This window comes from Columba livia, chromosome 7 (assembly GCF_036013475.1).
Source record: "Columba livia isolate bColLiv1 breed racing homer chromosome 7, bColLiv1.pat.W.v2, whole genome shotgun sequence".
Taxonomy (NCBI): domain Eukaryota; kingdom Metazoa; phylum Chordata; class Aves; order Columbiformes; family Columbidae; genus Columba; species Columba livia.
In genome coordinates, this window is record NC_088608.1 from 25,856,260 (window position 1) to 25,875,165 (window position 18,906).

Genomic DNA, 18,906 nt, shown 5'->3' on the forward strand with positions numbered 1-18,906 from the left:
GTAGAAATATGCCTGACATGTCAGTGTTGGAATTATGTGTGTGCTATTTTGGGTTTTGACTCACTCTCAAAACACATACATGTAATATATATAGTAATACAAATGTCTAAGGAGGAAAATATGTCTACTACTGTGTATAGATATGCACAGATACACATAAAGAAGGACACAAGGAATCTTACGAGAAAAGATGGTTAAATCATAATTAGGTGACCCAGTATATTTCTGTCAGTGCCAAGTCCTTCTCGACATTTGCTTCTATTTGGGTAAGTCTAGTTTTAGATGATACCAGGGGAATATTATAACCTTGACAGTTCCGTGCCATTAGCTACCAAACTATTTGCACCTTTAGGACAGGTATCTAGTTTCCTGAATATTCTGATGTCGTGCCTCTTAAAAGCAGCCGCCTTTGCCAGAAAATGATGAGTTGTGCGTGACCACTGAATGAAGAAATACTAGAAGGGTGCAGGAGAGAATTGCTGTGGGTCTTCATTTTGTCCATAGGCGCTTCTGAGCTGCAAGATGTCTGTATCTTATGGAACAGCCCTACAATGAATTAAAGCAGGATGTGTTCTGATATTTTTCTGAAATCTGTGAGAACTATAGGATTAGGATTTCCTGAAATTCCCACGGCTTTTGAAGTGCTGTGGCCCAAACTTTGCCCAGGATTTATGGGCAGTCTTTTTTTTATGTTGTGAGTCTAATTCCAAGTGCTATACAGTTTCACTGTGGGTGTGTGATGAAATCAAAGTAATAAATTCTGCTGTCAGCTATGGTTACACTAATCTGGAATAAACCCATTAACTCTGATTATGTAATTTTCCATTTACACCTCTCAAAGCAAAATTTGAATCCGGCTAAATACAGATGTTTTGTCAGCAACTAAGAAAGAACAAATGCACTGACATTGAGGTTATATATCAGAATGGTTTCTAGCTTAAATACTCTGGTTCCTCTCTTAAATTCAATAGAATAACAATAGCCTGAAGGCTTCAGTGAAACAACACAAAGCTTTCAATGCAAATGTGGTAGTCCAATATCATATAGTTCAACCATTGTAAATGGAACAAAACTACTTAACCAAATAAGCTCTGAATAAGAAGAATTGCATAGAATTCATTATTATATATTGATAGGTAAATATCTTGTATAGTGCTCTTAGAAAAGGTTATTTTGAAAGTCCTAAGTATTGTTTTTCTTTAGCTAAAGAACAATAGTAACAGCTCTGGCAACAGTTTAGAAATATCATAAATTCACTGGGAGGCATGCATGCCATATCAGCTCTCAAGTACACTTACAAAATACTAGCATTAATGATTACTTGTGAGAGCTATGACAATACTAGGTATTTGCACATATAAGCTCACAAACTACTGCAATAATTTTCCTGAAGAAAAGCTAAATGCCAATATTTTGAGATATGACTGATACATGTCAGCAATACACATCCAAAAACTTAATTCAAGATGACTGCAAATCCTAAAGGTATTTTGGAAAGCTCTTCTCCCTGCCTTTGCTTTCTATGTACAAGCAGTAGCATGACCCTGATAACTGTCATCCAGGAGAGCAATCAGTAACACAGTGATGTGCTGCTGTTCTTTAAGTATTTTATCTTTTAACATTGCCTGGTGTATACTCAGGAGTGCACCAGATGGGTTTTTTGCTTTCTTTGGATGCGGGACAGCTGATGCACCCTAATGACACCCTAATGATGCACCCTTGGTTTATGCATGTTACAGATCAGGAAAAGAAGGCCTACACCAGCATCGCTCGTCATCATGAATGAACATGTGCCCCCAGGTAAGTGCCAAAATACCTTCTAAACCATTGAACTTGTATACACAGGACTTTCTGCAAATTGGTTTTATTAACTACATGATTTTAAAATTCCAGCATTAATTTCATTGTACTACACATCGAATTACCTGGATCATGGATCTTAGAACAGTTGGGAGTAAACCTCATGAATATGTGTAGCTCTTGGCCTCCAGATAATGTCAGTAATTTCAGGATTTTATCCTCCATGTAAATATTTTGTTGTATGTACAAGGATTACGCTGGACATGATCCAGCACTCCTGTCCACAAACCTTTTCTTTCCCTAGCTGGATACTTTGGAGATCCATGAAGTCCTAGTCTTAGTTTTCCGATCTCTAAAGATACCAGGCTGGCTCCAGGGCTAATTAAAAAAAAAAGTTGCTTCTGTAAAACAGGTTGTTTTCTAGTTTTCTAATGAAACATGTGATGTTTGTTTTCACTACTCCTTTTCAATTGTTCATACATTATCTTCATGCAAGTCTCCTCCCAGCAGATTTTCTGTGGCCTGAGACATTGCAACATACTTTGTCACCTAAATGTAACTTCAGAAAGACTCTTATTTAAGCTGTTTAGGGAGTATTATAAGTAAATAGCTCAGCAAAACTGGATTTCAAGAAAAATTCCTCAAGACATAATCCCTTTGAAAGACACTGCCTAATTTATATCAAACTTTTCTTTTTTATAGTACTCTGCAGTGTTTTTTCCTTCCTTATCTCTTCATCACCTGAATCTTTTTTTAAAAGCAGTTCAGGTTTTATCTCACTGATGTGTCTCAGGTCACTGCTGTATGCACTGGCACCTCAGTAAACCAAACCCATCCTAGCTCTATTAGGATTTTCACTTACCGCACTGTGTTGATGATTTACAATTCTGATTGAGATCACCAGTAGCTGAAGTTCCTCAGAAATGCACAGAAAGAAGCATTTAGAGAGCCCTGTTCTAGGGGTTGAGGTCATTGCAGCACAGCACACAGATTAGGGATGTTCTAGCATGAGATATGGCTCGGGTTATATTCTTTTGGCACTGAGGGTGACCCATGCATTTGCTGCAGGTGTAACATCAATCCCAGTTTGGGGAGTAGCTTTCTGGCCTGAATTTTGGGCAGTTCAGCTCTCAGTAGTGGTACACAAAAGATCTGTCTTACTTAGACTGACTTTCCTTACCTCAGTGTGATCTACAGTGTCTGTGTTGCTAGGACTTAATTTAAAGCAAATTCACCTTGACTGTTAATCTCTTTTGCAATTCACTTTGTACACTTTGTACTGTCATATTTCCTTTTATAAACAGATACTTGGTACAGTACCAAATCAAAACCAAACAGAGAATAAGAACTCTTTTTAATTTACAGGAAATTTTACTGTAAACAAAGTGATGCATGTCTGTTATCTCCTTTCCTGCAATGTTCATAATGAATCTTTAAATAAATCATTTTTATTATGAGTCAGGATTGCTGCAAATATCAGTCATCTTCCATACAAGCCCAAGAGCTAGTACATTCACCTTCTTCACTTATTTACATATATTCCTTTAGATATTAGCCCCCCTTACTAGATACTGGGAACTAATATCAGTGAAGGTATTCTTTGTTTAAATTATAATAGTCTTGTTTTTTAATTTTGCATGAAGTCAGATAAAAAAAATAAAACTTTAAAAGCACCTTTGTTTTCCTGCACCTCACCATGTGGTTTATCCATGAGCATGCGTGTGCGTATTTCCATATGGCATTCTTGATACGAGCAAGTGTTTTGAATGGGGTGTGCACATGTAGTTGTGTAAGCCCACTGAATACAAGGACTGTAATGCCCAACTGGAAAGGCAGACAATAGCTTTACAATGGAAGTATAAATAGTAAAAATATTTCTTATGGGTGTGATCTTGCAAGGTGCTGCACAGCTTCTGAAATTACTGTATACCTTCAATTTTCAGAGGAGTCAGCTAGTTCTAGGGACTCTTGATACCTTGCTGATTAAACCCAAAAGTCTGGTCTGTTATTGGCTTTTGAATAGAATTCAATGGCATGCAGAGTAAGGATTTGTCTCCAAAAATGTTAAATTTCTCACTACATGTTTGTAGTCAATAATATAATAATAGTAAGTTGACACTCCAGCAAGTTGCTTTAGAAGTGTGATTCCCTAGGTCAACAGGGAAACTGAGCAGCAGAGAATTTAAGTGATACTGTCAAAGCCACCTATTAAATTAGATCTGGGCCAAACAAGAATCCCATCTCTTGAATTTTACCCACCAGAGTACTCCAATTCCCTCATTAGGAGAAAACAGCTAGTGAAGGATATGCTTCCAAGGGTTTGAAATACATGTCCTAATGCAATTCTAAAAGTTTAGATGCCACTGCAAAGTTTACTCAAATTATTTAAACTTCTTTTGCAAAACAGAAACAGACATTTTCTGAGAATCAGACTTTTCTATAGCCTCTGTTGCAGCTGCTTTTGATTGAAGCAGGAAAAAAGCAGCATTCTTGTGGTATTCTGGTGTTCTGGATGCAGACTCATCTGGAAACCAGAAGGCAGTAAAATGTGTTTGGACATTTCAGAACTTTATAATAAATTCAGTTTGAGTGATGCCATACAAAGATGTAAAATAATTGTTTTCTTCTAAGTCTTTGCATCTGCCCCTGATGTCTACTACAGCTTTGACAGGAGTCTGTCTTCACTGATTTAGGTCAGGTCCATTGTGTTACGAAGTGAAGATGGAGTATCTACCAAGGCTAAGTAATTTTAAACTGATGACCGCTACTCAAAAACTATAAGAAGAGTCTGCTTGGCTTCCCTTCTTCCAAGGAGACAGTAAGAGCTAGAACACACTAAATGATTTAAAGACAAGTGGTAGACGTGACTGCAGGAGCTAATATCCAGCCTTCAGTATCAGTGACTGGTGCATTTTCTCCTGTTCCCTCTGATTGGTATCATATATAATTGCAATCAAAGTCAAAAGAAGAGAGATTTGAATTGCAGCTACAACAATTGCAGTGGGTAATAATATGGGCTTGTGAAGCAACATAACAATGAAGAAACCCTTAACTCTTTCTGTAAGTGCTCTGTAAAGTGCTCTGTGGTGAGTTGTGTCACATTTGAGCAGAGAAGCTAGTGCTAGAAAATTGAGACTTGAATGATGAAGTTAGTTAACTCTATCATGCTTCAGTTGCTTTCATCAGCGTCATTCATGAAAATGCTCCATCAATGGAGTTATATTTTGTGAGCAGTTTTACTTTTGTTTGAAAATATAAGACTGTTTTACTTTTCAATAAGCTAAGGTAGTCTATTCCCTAACACTATGAAAGCAAACCCAAATATTAATGGACAGAACTGCAAAAAAGTGCAGCATCTCATCCTATGCAAGATGCTTGTGTGGGTTACTGGGGTAACCCACTCGTGTCCTGCTACAGCCACAGCTGCTCCATGTCTGTCCTTTATAATGGAAACATCAGCACATGCTTAATTTTAAGGACACGTTTAACTATTTTGCTGCACACGGGCTCAATCCAAAAACTGCTAAAGCTCTCCTGGTTCTTCTTTCTCTTGCAATATCACTGCAGCCAACAGAAACTGAATATCACCATACCCTGAAAACAACCTTTTCTGTACTGCTATAATATATTCATGACCTCCTGTCTCCTTACCAGGCATAGCAGGATATATATGAAAATCAAGTCTTATAATCTGAAATAAAAGTCTGACTATGCTTTAAACTAGCAGAATATCACACTGCAATGGCTCAATAAAAAGCTGGTGGCAACGTAGAGGAGTGATGGCTGAGGGAGGAAAACATGTCAGACTACAGCTCAGGTTCAACAGCATAAGGGTTCGCTTTGATCAGAAAACAGTGCCAGTGTTCCTGTGCAGCCTGGCTTTGTCACAGAGCCAACACAACATCAAACAGTCTGGTTGGCAAAGACGGTTCAATTTGTGTCAAAGGGTTTGGTCTCCTTGAAGCATTAGAATATGGGTAAACATTAGGATAAACTTCTAAATTTCTGAACTTTCTATGCATTTTCTGTTTCCAGCTCTCCTTTCTGCTCAGTTGCCTACTTTGGCTTCCTTGTTTGTAATGTGAATGTTACTTGGTGCTTGGAAATAAGAACATAGCAATGTGTTTTGATAACTCTTCTCCAGAGATTTTGTTTTGCAAATCTCATTTCAAGGCAGAAAGCATATATTATCACTGCAAAAGCAATATAAAATGCATATTCCAAGTACAACTCAGTAAATCTGAGTTTTCTGAAGGCTGGAAATCATAACTTGAAGATGACTAAGCTGTACCTGTCTCCAGACAAGGAACTTGCTTGTAGCTTGTCTTTGGACATTAGCAGTTTTTCTGTCTTGTTCCAGCTGCTTTTCAGTTGTCCAGAGAGGGATTCATGCCTTTCAGTTTACTGCTTCTTCCCCAGAGGCCTGGTGAGATGCCTCAGGAGCAGAGTCAATATTCAGTGTAGTAGCAAACAACACAGCCAGAGGGGTGGAAGGAGGAAAAACTGTCCATACACCTTTGACAATCCCACAACAACCCAAACAAGATGAGGTTTTTCATGCTAAATTGGTTCTAGACACTCTCATATTTTCCCTGCACAATACATCTCCTAAACACTTATAGACGTGCTTTTCTGATGACGCAAACTATACCAGCACCGCATCTTTGAGGGGATAAATGGAAGATGCAATACCCAGCATTAATGTTTGTAACTAATATTTGTTAGATTATACTTTTAGGTGAGTGAATGTAATTTTTTTTTTCCATGTAATGTTCTTTTTGTTTGTTTTCCCAAGACAAAATAAACTGGGACCAAAAAGAGCTGCTAGATAGGAGACAGCTGTTTCTGGTCATTGTCAAACAATCCTGCTATACTTTCTCAGGCAAAAATCTCACTGAAACTTGAGGCAGCTGAGAATTCTGGGTTCCACAGTTCGTGAAAACTGATATGTTTTTCAAAAGCATGAGATTCTGGTAGGACATACTGCTTACTTTGGTTCAAGAAATAGAAAGTGAGTAAGCCAAATAGCAGCTGGTTTCAATTGCAAATTTAGGCTTTTAATGTGGTAATAAAGCATTCAGGAAAGCAGTACATTAATAAAAGCTGTCATTAACTGTATTTTTTTTGTTGTTAAAGTAGTTGGCCTTTCCACATGTAAATGTGGCCACCATTTAAGTGCACTGTATGTTTTTATTTCAGTCTAGGAGTTCATGGAGTTATGGCAATAAGCAATTAAAAAGATTTGTATTCCCTCCTGCCACTGGATTGGTACAACTCAGTGTAGATTACCAACAGCACCAGGATGCTCAGAGATCAAGCACCATTGGTCAGGGCAGTGAGGACCTTCTCGTACTTTAGGCCTGTGCTGGAAAGCACAATCTGACACAGTGAAACAATGTAATACATAAACTAAACATTGCATAAGACCTGACAGGTGATAGGGATTCTAGAACAGAGATGAAAATCTCTGTGCTTGAAAACATTCTGCGTTTGCAGATTGATGTGTGACTGGAAACATTTAGTGGCAAACTACATTCCTTTTTCTTACCTATATACACTATGATTGGATGTTCTTTCGTTCAAGTGACTTTGAATTTACTCTGCAGTTCAGGTTTACAGAAGCCCCTGGGACAAGCCACAGTGTAAGTTCCTCACACATATGCAGTGTGAGTAGAGTCTCCATGATTTGACCCTTGACAATTAAAACTTCAGGGCCTTAAAAAACCCCAACCAACCAAACAGGAAACTCTGCTGGAGCTGTTTTTAATGGAGTTCAGAAGTGACGGGAGTCCAGAAGCTTCCAAAGAGAAGCAATGGATTTTTTTTTTTTTTAAAAAAAAGAAGCTTTCATTAGCCTCTATCATGAAAAGGTTTCATGGAAGGGTGAGGATTTTATATGTCATTGTCACCACCTGTCCTGCTCCTTTGTCGTGGTTTAACCCCAGCTGGCAACTAAGCCCCACTCAGCCATGCATCCCCAGATGGGATGGGGGAGAGAATCAGAAGAGTAAAAGTGAGAAAACTCATGGCTTGACATAAAGACAGTTTAATAGGTAAAGCAAAAGCCACACATGCAAGTAAAGCAAAACAAGGGCTTCATTCACCTCTTCCCATGGGCACGCAGGTGTTCAGCCATCCCCAGGAAAGCAGGGCTCTATCACACGCAGTGGTTACTTGGGAAGACAACTACCATGACTCCAAATTTCCCCACCTTCCTTCTTCTTCCCCCAAAATATACTGATCATGACATCACATGATATGGAACATCCCTTTGGTCAGTTTGGGTCAGCTGTCCCAGCGGTGCCCCTTCCCAGCTTCTTGTGCACCTGACACGGCATGAGAAGCCAAAAAGTCCTTGATTACCCAGCAACAACTAAAACATCAGTGTGTTATCAACATTATTCTTATTGTAAATCCAAACCACAGCACCATAGCAGCTATGAGGAAGAAAATTAACTCTACCGCAGCTGAAACTGGGACATCCCTGCAGTACGGCAAAGACAGCAAGCTAGAAGACTAACCTTTATTTGGTTGGGATGCACTGTGCCCTAGCCCAAAAGTTATCACTAAAACAGCCAGATACATTTTTGCTGTTCTTTGCAGTCATTAACATATTAGTTCACAAACAGAAACATTCCCTGGGAACATTTTAGTCATTGTATAAAACACATAGTCTGAAACGGTAAGAAACGCTATTTCATATAGTACCCAGGTTGAGTCTGGACTCTCTTTAGTCAGTAAGTAATGCTTTAACAAGGATAAGTGTCTGAAAACTACTCAGGAAAAGTAAAAAGGTATCGTGCATGTTCTGGTCATAATTCACTTCCCTCATTTTTCATATTTACTTTTATCCATGCTTCCTTTATTTCCAGTGCTTAGTGATGATTGATAGGTACATTTCACACGACACATAGCCCCTATGAGCTTGCTAACTTCTATTGACTATGGTCTAGTTGGTTGAAGTGACTAAATTTAGTCAAAACAAGACAACCAGTCCCTCTTGTTCCCCAAAACCTGGCCTCCCTCTGCAAGAAGGGGGAGCGTGGGATGCAAACGCTGGCCCAGAAAGCTCTGGTCTGTGGAAAGGTCTGACTCAGCCCTGCAAACTGGAAATAGAGGTTGGATATTCACCACCAGGTCTCAAATTTCTGGTGGAGGTCAGAGAAGTGGTGCAGGTGAGAGGCCATCAAGCAAAAAAAAGTTTACTTGCTCCCAATTTGGGTGGAATAGCATTTACCCATTTCTCTTGTTCCAGTCTTAAATCCCCAACAGGTGAATTGACATACTTCTTTATTTATCAGTGCAGCTAAGCCCCTAATGTGTACTGTGACATTATTTGTTCCACCTGCTCCCTGCCTCCTGTTGGTTTTGTGTTGGAAGGGTCAACGTCCGTGGAACTATCTAAAAGTGAAGGAGATATTTTTAGAGTTGAACCTTGTACTTTTCATCTGTTTTCCTCATTACTTATACAAAAGCACCATAGAAACAGCCTTTTTCCACCACAGGAGATTATTTGCAAATCATTTTTAATATATATGGCTTCACATTACAGATCTCCATCTGCTTGTTTATTCAACGTCAGGACTGATAAGCTTTCAGACTGTTTACCTCTGTTATCAGCTGTGTGTGTATTAACATGACAAAGAGGTGTGCCTTGGGCAGAGAATAGCAGCATGCACAGCCACCTCACCTGGTGAGGAAGCACAGCTTCTAACTTTATTGCATTCATAAGGCTTAATATTTTGCTAGAGGAACTCTAACAGGTTTGCACTGTGCCAAATACTTACACACCTCATGCCGTCTGTTTTGGTGAGAATTCTGAATAGATGGTGAGTTTTTCTATTTAAAAAAATTGCCTAGGTGTAATTAACTACATCTTATAATCAAAGCATTAAGCTATATTTTATACAGCTACATGAATATACAATTGAGGGGGAAGAAGGGCTAGTAGTCTTCAAAGAAATTTAGTTTGGATCAAAATAGGTCCAGTTTAGGCTGGAGCAAGTGTTCTGTTTGTATTTTGAGTGGGGTTTTTTAAACAGTAAAAAATTTTAGAGACCATTTGAAATGAAGACAAAGTGTTTTGAATAGGAATGTCAAATTACTTTGTTTTGAGATTGTGCTTAAATTATGCTGGCAATAATGATATTTTTTTTCTCATCAGGTAATAAACTGAAACCCATTAATAAATATTTCAGCCTTGCTGAGGGGAAAAAAAAAAAACCAAACAACACAGTGTTTGTCTGACCTCTACTATTTAGTACTTAATGCAGCACTCATTTACCATGGTGACGTGTGCAGAATAAATAGACAGTGCAGACAGATGAGAGAGAATCCAGCTTTTAGCACTAACCTCATTATGTTCAGAATATCGGGAAGGGGTTGCACTTAAAGTGTCAATTAAGATAGCCCCATTTACTGAGCTTTCAGAGGCAAAATTTAACTCTTCATGTGGAGTAAATGAAGTTAAAACTTCAAAATACACCAGAAGTGGGAATTTAATTAATCTGGACTGAAAGCCAGCAAGACTCTAAACAAAACAAAGCTATTGATCATAAAAGCTACACAAGGCTGGACTGTGGGAATTCAGAGAGTGTGCATGGAGGTGCAGAGCTTCGTGCTGCTTTCCCCTGAGTCTGAGCTGTCTGTGTCACCAGCTGGTGGAAACAAGATCAGCTGGAGCAGCCAAGTCTCTTTTTACAGTAGTCAAAGCAGTTCTAGGGTAGAATTAAACTATATGTCTATTGGAAGGAGCTCTTTTTTCGCCTTCTTCCCTTCACAACCTGATTCACGTGCCTGTATTGAAAATCATCACTCCTAATATTTTTTTCAAATGGCTTTACAGGGGGATCAAGAGAATATCATAGTAGCAGAATGAAGCACAGTTACATGTTCTCTCTTTGTTCATGTCTTCCCTGGAACACCTGAGATGCACGTGTACCACAGACAATTTATGTCTTAGTATTATTCATCTTGTGGAAACAAACCACACTTAGATATTTTATGGTTGTACCCAATGATTCTGCAGGTCTCTTCCAACTGAAATGATTCTATCATTCTATGATTAGAGAGTTCACAGTGCTGAGTAGATGAATGTGCATTTTAAAGGCAGTGTTTTTCATCCAGAGACCATGTCCTTCATTCTGATGAGACAAGCAGGGAAGAGTCACACCAGGCAGAACATGAGCTTGAGGAAGGCAGATGGAAAGTTCAATAAAGCAGTGAGCTCTACTGCATCCTGCAGGACCAGTATCCTGGTACCTAGTCATCCCATAGCCTAAACATTTCTGCTCTGAGCCCCCACTATAGAGAAAGAAGAAAGCTTGTGGTAATAGTGTTTGCTTCAGCTCTTCCTGACGTTCCCTGACATAGCTGCTCTCAGACAGTGACAGAGAGCAAAGAAGTTCTGGATGAGGCTTTCCCACTTTGTTTTACCACCACCAAACAGTAGCATCTCTGGATCAGCCACCACATTGCTGCAGCACTTCTCCACCTTCTCTCTGTTATATTTGGATCTGCAGGACAGCTACAGAATCAGGGAGCAATTCAATCTACAAGCCCATCTGGTCCGAATGCAACATATTTGTATTACAAAGTGTACTTTTATAAGCTTTTCTCTTTGAGGTGGAAATGTTCTGATGAACTAAAAAGCAAGTGGAGGAGTAGGTAAGAAAAACAAATTTTCCCTTTCAGAAGATCTTTCGATCCCAATTAACACTAGGTTTTTACTGTCTGTTTTTGAAATACAGGAAGTAGACCGCAGGGCTGTAATTGTTTAGAAATGTGCTTTCAAGTCTCCTAAAATGCTGATGCTGGTGTGTACCTTAGGCTTTAGTGTATGCGGCTTATCCTGTAAGAGAGTGTGGAACAGCTCATTCCATGGGAATAACAGTAAGGTGTTTCTGATTGTGACAGTACAGATGGAGATGGATAAAACAAAATCCAGGGTCCCCTTCGTCTCTGGTATGTAGTGAGGTTAGTAGAAATTCTGAAAAATGCCTTTGGAAAATACAGATGACAAAGTCTGAGATAATTATGATTGCCCTGTCTTTCCCATCCCACCTAGTCATGCTGATTGCAAAAAAGAGATTATGGAACCTCATTTTACTGGCTCTTTGAAAGCTTAGAAAACCAAAGAATGAATTTACAAAACTGTTTTTTGGGGTTGTTTTGTTTTTGTGAAGAGGGTCATAAATCCCAAGAAGTACCATGATTAGTAGCTTGCTTGGTTCGTGCATAGGATGATACATGTATGTGAGGAGCTTTATGCATGTGCATTCTAACCATAAGCAAGCTGCAAGCAGTTGGCCAGACTGGTTTTACAACACATTCTTTCTGAAATCCTTGAGGTATTATTCCAAAAGGAAGGAAACTGCAAAAGCAGCAATACTAATCACTGGCTAAGGAAGAGTTTTATTGTTTTGTGTTTGTTTTCTTCTCCCCTGGTAAATGTCACTTTCCAGAATGTACAATACACAACTGTTCAGCTACAATGTTTTTAAATGACTTTATGAGCTATAGCATGCTAAAAATTGTTTGACTTTTTTTAGTTTTGGCTGCTGCTGCTGGCTTTTCTTTTAAAACGTAGAATACTCCTACAGTTCATAACTGAAAAAAGGAACTGGTCACAGTGATAGCTATTGCAGCTGTAACTCTGATATAAAGATTGCGATCAGTGGGTCGATTTGGAGCCATTTTCCATCAAAATTGATTCCCACACATGAAGCTATTAGGAAATGGTTTAAATCTATATCAGGGGATCAGCTAGTATTATATTTCTGGTAACAATGGACTTTTCGTCATCATCTTTGCCTCAGTTGTATTTAGATCTTCAATCTCCTCAGTATGTAATTTGAACATAGACTGAACATAAAGCAAGCAAGCAGCTGGAAAGTAACACATTATTAATACTAATCAGCATTGCTGATGAATTCACAACACTGGGTAACCATCTTCTCAAGGTACTTAGCTTCCTTTTGTATCTGAAAATACTTAATGAACATGTTAAGTCTTTTCGGACACTAATAGGTTGTTATGACTGAGTCAACAGACGAAGTAATTGCAAGCTATTTGGGAAGTTTTTGGGTAAGTGCTTTGGTAACACTTGGTAAAACAGTAGCCATTATTTGTAAATATTTAGTAGTCTGGCAGTATGTTTTGCTCTGTCACATTCATTTCAGAGGCACTTCTGTTCTTTGAACCTGTTGAGTGTTTGCTGGCAGTCACTGGAAAGCTCTGGCCCTCCTCTAACCTCTCAAAAGCTGTCTTTATTTCCATTGCCCTCCTGTTTTGTGTGAGCCTTTTCTTTCACTGTAAGGTTTCAGGCCAGATGAGGCTATGCTGTGAATGTAGAAACTTACTCCATGCAGCAGAGATGTACTCTTTATTGATGTCTGCTTTTTTGTCAATAGACCCTGTGTCAATGTAACCTTACAATAAAAGTGAGTCCTCCTGCTGCACAGTTGGACAAACTTTGAGATACTACAATTTCCTTTAGATCTATTTTCCACTCCTTGTCCATTGCTTCATTCCATATGTCTGTGAAAGCATATTTTTCCAAGGTCTTCTTGTGGCTCGGTTTGGCACTCCAGCACCTCCTGGGGCACCTCCAGCACCTTCTGCTGGCTGTAAGCTTTCCCTTCTGGCTCACACCAGAAAATCAGTGTCACCCTGGTTTACATTTATTTGCTTCAGGAATAGATGAAATTTTCTTACATATATTCCAATCTAAAAGAGATATTTGAATCATCAGTGCACAAAAGAGAGTCATATCTAAATCATCGTGTATCGTTTAAGTCTTACTTCACACATTTTGAGACTTGAATTTACCATCAATCTTCCCAATAGGCCAAGGATTTTAAATTTCACACCACCAATCACAGCAGTTTTCTTCAGTTAATCTCACTTATTTTTACTTAGTTCAATGAATTAACCTGGATTTTCAAAGATGCAGTGATATTAATGCAAATGTCATTACTTAATTTAGATAATGAATAAGAGTTCTTACTAAGAAGCCACTGTACATATAGCTGAAGTTCTTTCCCAACTGCACTAACTCTTGAACTAGTTCATTAAATGAGAAAGTAGTTTGCCTTTTTTCTCTCTATACCAAGCTCATGCTCTATATATACCATAAAATCTGCACTTTTAAGTCAATGGCAAAACTACCTATTGCTTATGCCCTAATAAAGTCAGCAGTAAAATAGTTTTCTGTCTCGCATTTCTCTCCCGGTTTGTTTTGCTGGTGCAGACTGTAGATTTGCCACAGTATTTGTGCTGAGCAGCCCTCCACGTGTATTGAACTCCTGTGCTGGATTCATTTTGCCTGAAGCACTGACAGGGCTCCTATTTGCAGAATGTCAGAGTGTAACAGGCAGGGCAGGTTTGTGACTAAGCTTAACTTTGTTGTGCTGGAAATGGAACGCAGTACCTTCTGTTAACTAAATGGTATTCTTTCAGAACAAATTAATTTAATGGAGCTCTGAAGCAATGCAGAGGCAGACCCTGACCTGGAGCTTCTGCCCACAGTGACACCCTGTGGTCTTGCCAGAGGTTTCTCCAGGCTTTGATGCCATGATCCCACACTGGCCAGCTGCATGTTATATGAAAAGTTTATCTTGGAGTAATTCCTGGTAATTTAGTAAGAGATTTATATTGTGTCCAGAAAATGTCTCATCTGAGAGATCAAAAGAAAAAAGATACTTTTAGTTACCTTCTTCTGGTTCTTCCTTTTTAGTCAGTTGTTCTTTGAAAGCCATCTCCGTTTCTTTCAGCAGAGGGGCATTTGTGCTGCTTAGAAACCAACTAGAAGGAAGCAACTTCAAGCCTAGAATTTTTTATATCGTGATTCAAGTCAAACTTTACATTAGTTATCCAAACAGAATGTTTATTTCAAGTGTATTTCTCCCTGGGTTGATTACTTTCCCCAGCAAGACCTGCCAAGTCTGTAATTGTCCCCATATGATGGATGAGGGACTTCATGTCAGGAAGGTCTGCTCCACACTCCATGCTTGCCTGACTTTCTCATGGAGCAGGGCTACAGAATGGGGACTCCAGTGCTGTGAGGAAAATAAACCTCTGCATGGAAGGATTTTTTCATGACAGGTTTTTCCATGAAGTCTGTTTTGTGTTCTGTCATTCAAAGCCAGGATAGTATCAGAAAGAGCCGTATAGAGCTGGCAGGAGCTGGAAGATCACAGAGTCAGGCAGAGGTGTAACTCCAAGCAGGCAGACCAAACAACTCAGTCCTTATTAATAAAAAGAGAGAAAACAAAGACTTAAATTAGAATTCTGTTCCAATGTATATTTTGAGAAGCTGTATTTGATTTATGGGGCTTGATTAGATTTATATATATATATATTTATATTTAACAGCTATCTTAGGGAGGGAGAATGAAAAATTGAAAACAAAATGCTTGAGAGAGGGATGATTTTTTGTGTTTGTTGAAATAATTCATGACTGCTTTGTGGTAAGGCTGCAGATCTGATTCATCACTGTCATATTCTTGTTTAATGCCAGTGAAACTAGACTGATTTCCATGAGTCTGGCATGAAACTGGAATAACATGTTGGTAAATCACTCACTATAATTCCCTTCCGAGATCTGTGTGATGTAAACAAATAATTTAGATTCACATTTAAGGTTTGTAATGTCTCCACTTTCTTCCAAACCAGATTATGACCTCGAAATGTATGTTTTAAATAGGTTTAGATCTGTGTAATTTATGAAAGGTGGTTTTATTTTATATTCTTATGGCTGTGCTGTTGAAAGTGGGTCCTTGGATACAGTCTGTATGATGTTCAGAGACAGAGATGTTGTTTGGATTGGATGTTGTTGTGCATGTTGGGAGGAAAAAGACTGATGCTTCTTTTCATTTAGAGGTTGACTTTGAGCACCACTAGGAAGGATTTGGTCTAGCAAAGGAGATTTCTGCCCCTACTCTAAGTACTAGTAATGGCTACTTGAATATTGAAGGTGGGAAATACAGAGCTACATAAATATAAACAGACTAGTTTACCTGGAAAGAAAATTTTACATGTCCAAACAGCTGATTCATCTGGCCTGTGGCATTTTAGTGAACTACAGGGGGCTGGTTACAGTCAGGAGCTAGTTGGGAAGAGCTACTGCACTATCACCTCTGAACCAGCATGATGAGATGTCTCTTGACAGCAGTGCTGGACCTTTTGCATGCTGCACACCGTAACTGCAAATGCCCGACAGAATAAGCACGCAAATGCTTGTGTGTATAGCAAATTCCTCTCTCCCCTACATTTTTGTTAATATTTCCTATACAAATCTTGTTATTAGTGTTCCCTAAAGGGCCAAGCAGTAATTTAGATGCTGATTAGTGTGTGAGATGCAGCAGAACCGCAATATACTCACTCTCTTGTCAGCACTTGACTGAGGAGGGGAGCAGACCCTCCAGCTACGTTCACCGCAGCAGCTGCAATACTGGAGTTTAATGAGGTGCTTTTGCAATGTGAAGATTTTAGAAACATATACTCATGCCAGAAGGGCTTACCAGGATATTTTTTTTTGTAACTGGATGTAATTACATCTATACCCATAGTCAAGTTTTCATTGATAGGTACAGGCAAATAAAAACCAGCAAGCAAAAGTCAAACAATTAATTACGTAAGCATTTTCTATATTTGCCTTTTTAGACTTTTTTTCCAGTTCTCGCCTCAGTGGCTTAGCAAAAAACCATGAGATGCTAGCTAATCTGTCAATCTGCAGTTAGACCTCTGGCAAAAGCAGAACATAATATATTTTTTTGATCTTACTTTGTCTTCTGGAGGAAAGAGAAAATAGTTTTGAGAGCAGAAAAGCAAAACAACATTATGCCAGACAATTGCTGTATCAGATTTCAATGAGCTTGTTTTACAAACACAAATGGTGGTGGGCAAACACCAAAGAGGCAAGCTGATATCCCTTACTTTATTGATGAAAAAATTGAAATGTGAAATTACTGAAACAAAATTTTCAGAAAATTTCAGGTTTATGTACCACTAAGTGACAAGAGAATGAAGAATTATTTGGAAAATTACCTGTTTCTTAGTTCCTAAAATTGTGTAGGTCATACATTTAAATGTAGGGTTTTGAAATAGGTGATTTGCCTTGTTGCACAGCTAGCACACAGCAGGGCAGGGAGCAGAGCTTTACTGCCCACAGCCCAAGCACACGAGCATCCCCTGATCCTCCCGCAGGAGGAAAGACCACCCTCCTCTTCACCACAAGAGATGGCTAAGTGGAGCCAGAGCCAGGAAAATGATGTTGGTTTTCCAACTGTATATCAGCATTGATTATATTGATCAGAAGTCAGAAATTGGTTCATTTCTTTCACATTTTTGAGAGAGAAAGCTTTGCTCATGGAGACATTTCATCAAAATTAACAAAATGAACTGAAAGAGGTTGAACTATTTCATAGCAGGAGCATGATCTGCTTTCTGTCTCTAGCTTGGGGTGTCCAGCTGAAAGTTTGCATGTGAAAGGCTGGGTCCATGCTTCTCTTCATCTGCTTTGCTCTATCCAGTGGCACTGTTTATACAGGGGTGGGGGCAGGACTATAAGAAGGGTCCACATTAATGGTGTCATTGTGTCCTTAAAGTCTGTCTTCAGGCTCATTTCTTTCAGATTCAAACCATTCTTGTTTAAATCATTCTTTAACTAAAACCTGTTATAGGCATGTGGCTCATGGGTTATTTCCACTATCTGAGCAATTAGAGTGTATTGTGCTTATTATTTTTTAAGGGAAAATTTAGACACTTTGACAAGAACGAAGCAAATCCAAAGCCCCATCCAGCCCCCTGTGATTTTTATCTGAAACTTCTCATCTTTGTTTTCTCAAGGAAAATTCCAGACTCCCTACATGAAGCTTTCTCCAACAATTACACCAGCCACTTACGGAGTTTCTTTTGTGTAAAAGCCAGCCTCTCTGACCTGTTCTGTTGCTCCTGTGCCTGACTGAAACCTTACAGAAAAGGCTTTTATTTGCTCTTGCCAAGGGGCAAGAAAGCACGGTACTTAGTTGGATGAGATAAGCCTTTGCCGGATGACTCCACTGCAGAGCCCATGGGTGATATCAGAGGCCAAGACTTTTAAAATAGGTCACCTCTTGCCCTGCATAGCAGCTCCAAGTGCATTAACATTATCCAGAGGGAGAAGAGAGGCAGATGAATTTTGATCTTACTCTAAAACAACCATAAGGCTTCCCCCAGCGTGGTCATGCCATTTGCACAACCGTGGAGATTCACAGGAAAAGGGATCAGCAATGTCAAATGATTTTCATCCAGGCTACAACCAGCCTCCTCCTTCCACTCGGTTCTTTTCTGACCTGATATAATGACACCTTTGGGGTAGTTCGGCTTACTGAGTCAGCTTGGCTGGGTGGCTGTGCTAATAAATGCTCAAAGGAGTTATCCTAACAAGACTGTGTGGGAGACAAATCCCTTGGTGTTTCTTCCTCCATATTTCAGCAATACAGCCAGGCCAAATCCTGCAGGTTGGTGAGATTTTGCCCTGGGTAAAGACTAGAGCTTAGAGCTCTAATGCTGAAATTGGTTCTGTGCAGGTAGATGGACTTTTAGTAGTGTGTCTCCTTAAATAAATAAGGCTTCATTTCAGAACGTCTATGTACATATCTGAATGGATGGAAATATCCTTCAGACTGAACCTTTCATTGATGAACACAGACCATTTCTCCTCCTGAGGATGCTGACTAAAGCCTGAAATCCTGTTTATTTTGCTAGGTGCTACTGCAGTCTACACAAGGTAAGGATCAAACTGGCCTCAGACATTATTCATCCAGCACAGAGGAAAGTTCTCCACTGCTTTTTCTTCATCATGGGTGTGAAAACCTCTAAACAAATTTCCAATGTTTTTTTTATGTACCTTGACTTTTCATAACTTCAGAATGTACAAATCTGTTCTCTACACCTCAAATGATTTGTATTATATCACTTCAAAACAAAAATTATAAAAACTGTCAAGAAATTCCTTGAGTAATTAAATTCCTGCCAGTTCATTAGAGCAGCCAAGAATAAGTTAAACTGGGAAAAGGCAAATGTTGAGATTTGGAATATAATACAACTGCATTTTTTTCTGTG

At 39.1% G+C, this 18,906-nt stretch overlaps 1 protein-coding gene across 2 annotated transcripts in view; it reads left to right on the forward strand.

Annotated features, from left to right (window-relative positions):
- PPP1R1C (protein phosphatase 1 regulatory inhibitor subunit 1C) overlaps positions 1 to 18,906 on the forward strand; it is a 57,643-nt gene that overhangs the window by 9,611 nt on the left and 29,126 nt on the right. For both annotated transcript variants that reach the window (XR_010473696.1, XM_065068919.1), the window contains exon 2: positions 1,740 to 1,800. Coding sequence is in view for 1 of the 2 variants with exons in the window: in XM_065068919.1 (XP_064924991.1) it covers positions 1,740 to 1,800 (61 nt within the window). In the remaining variant the exon portion in view is untranslated. The remainder of the gene's footprint in view (positions 1 to 1,739; positions 1,801 to 18,906) is intronic.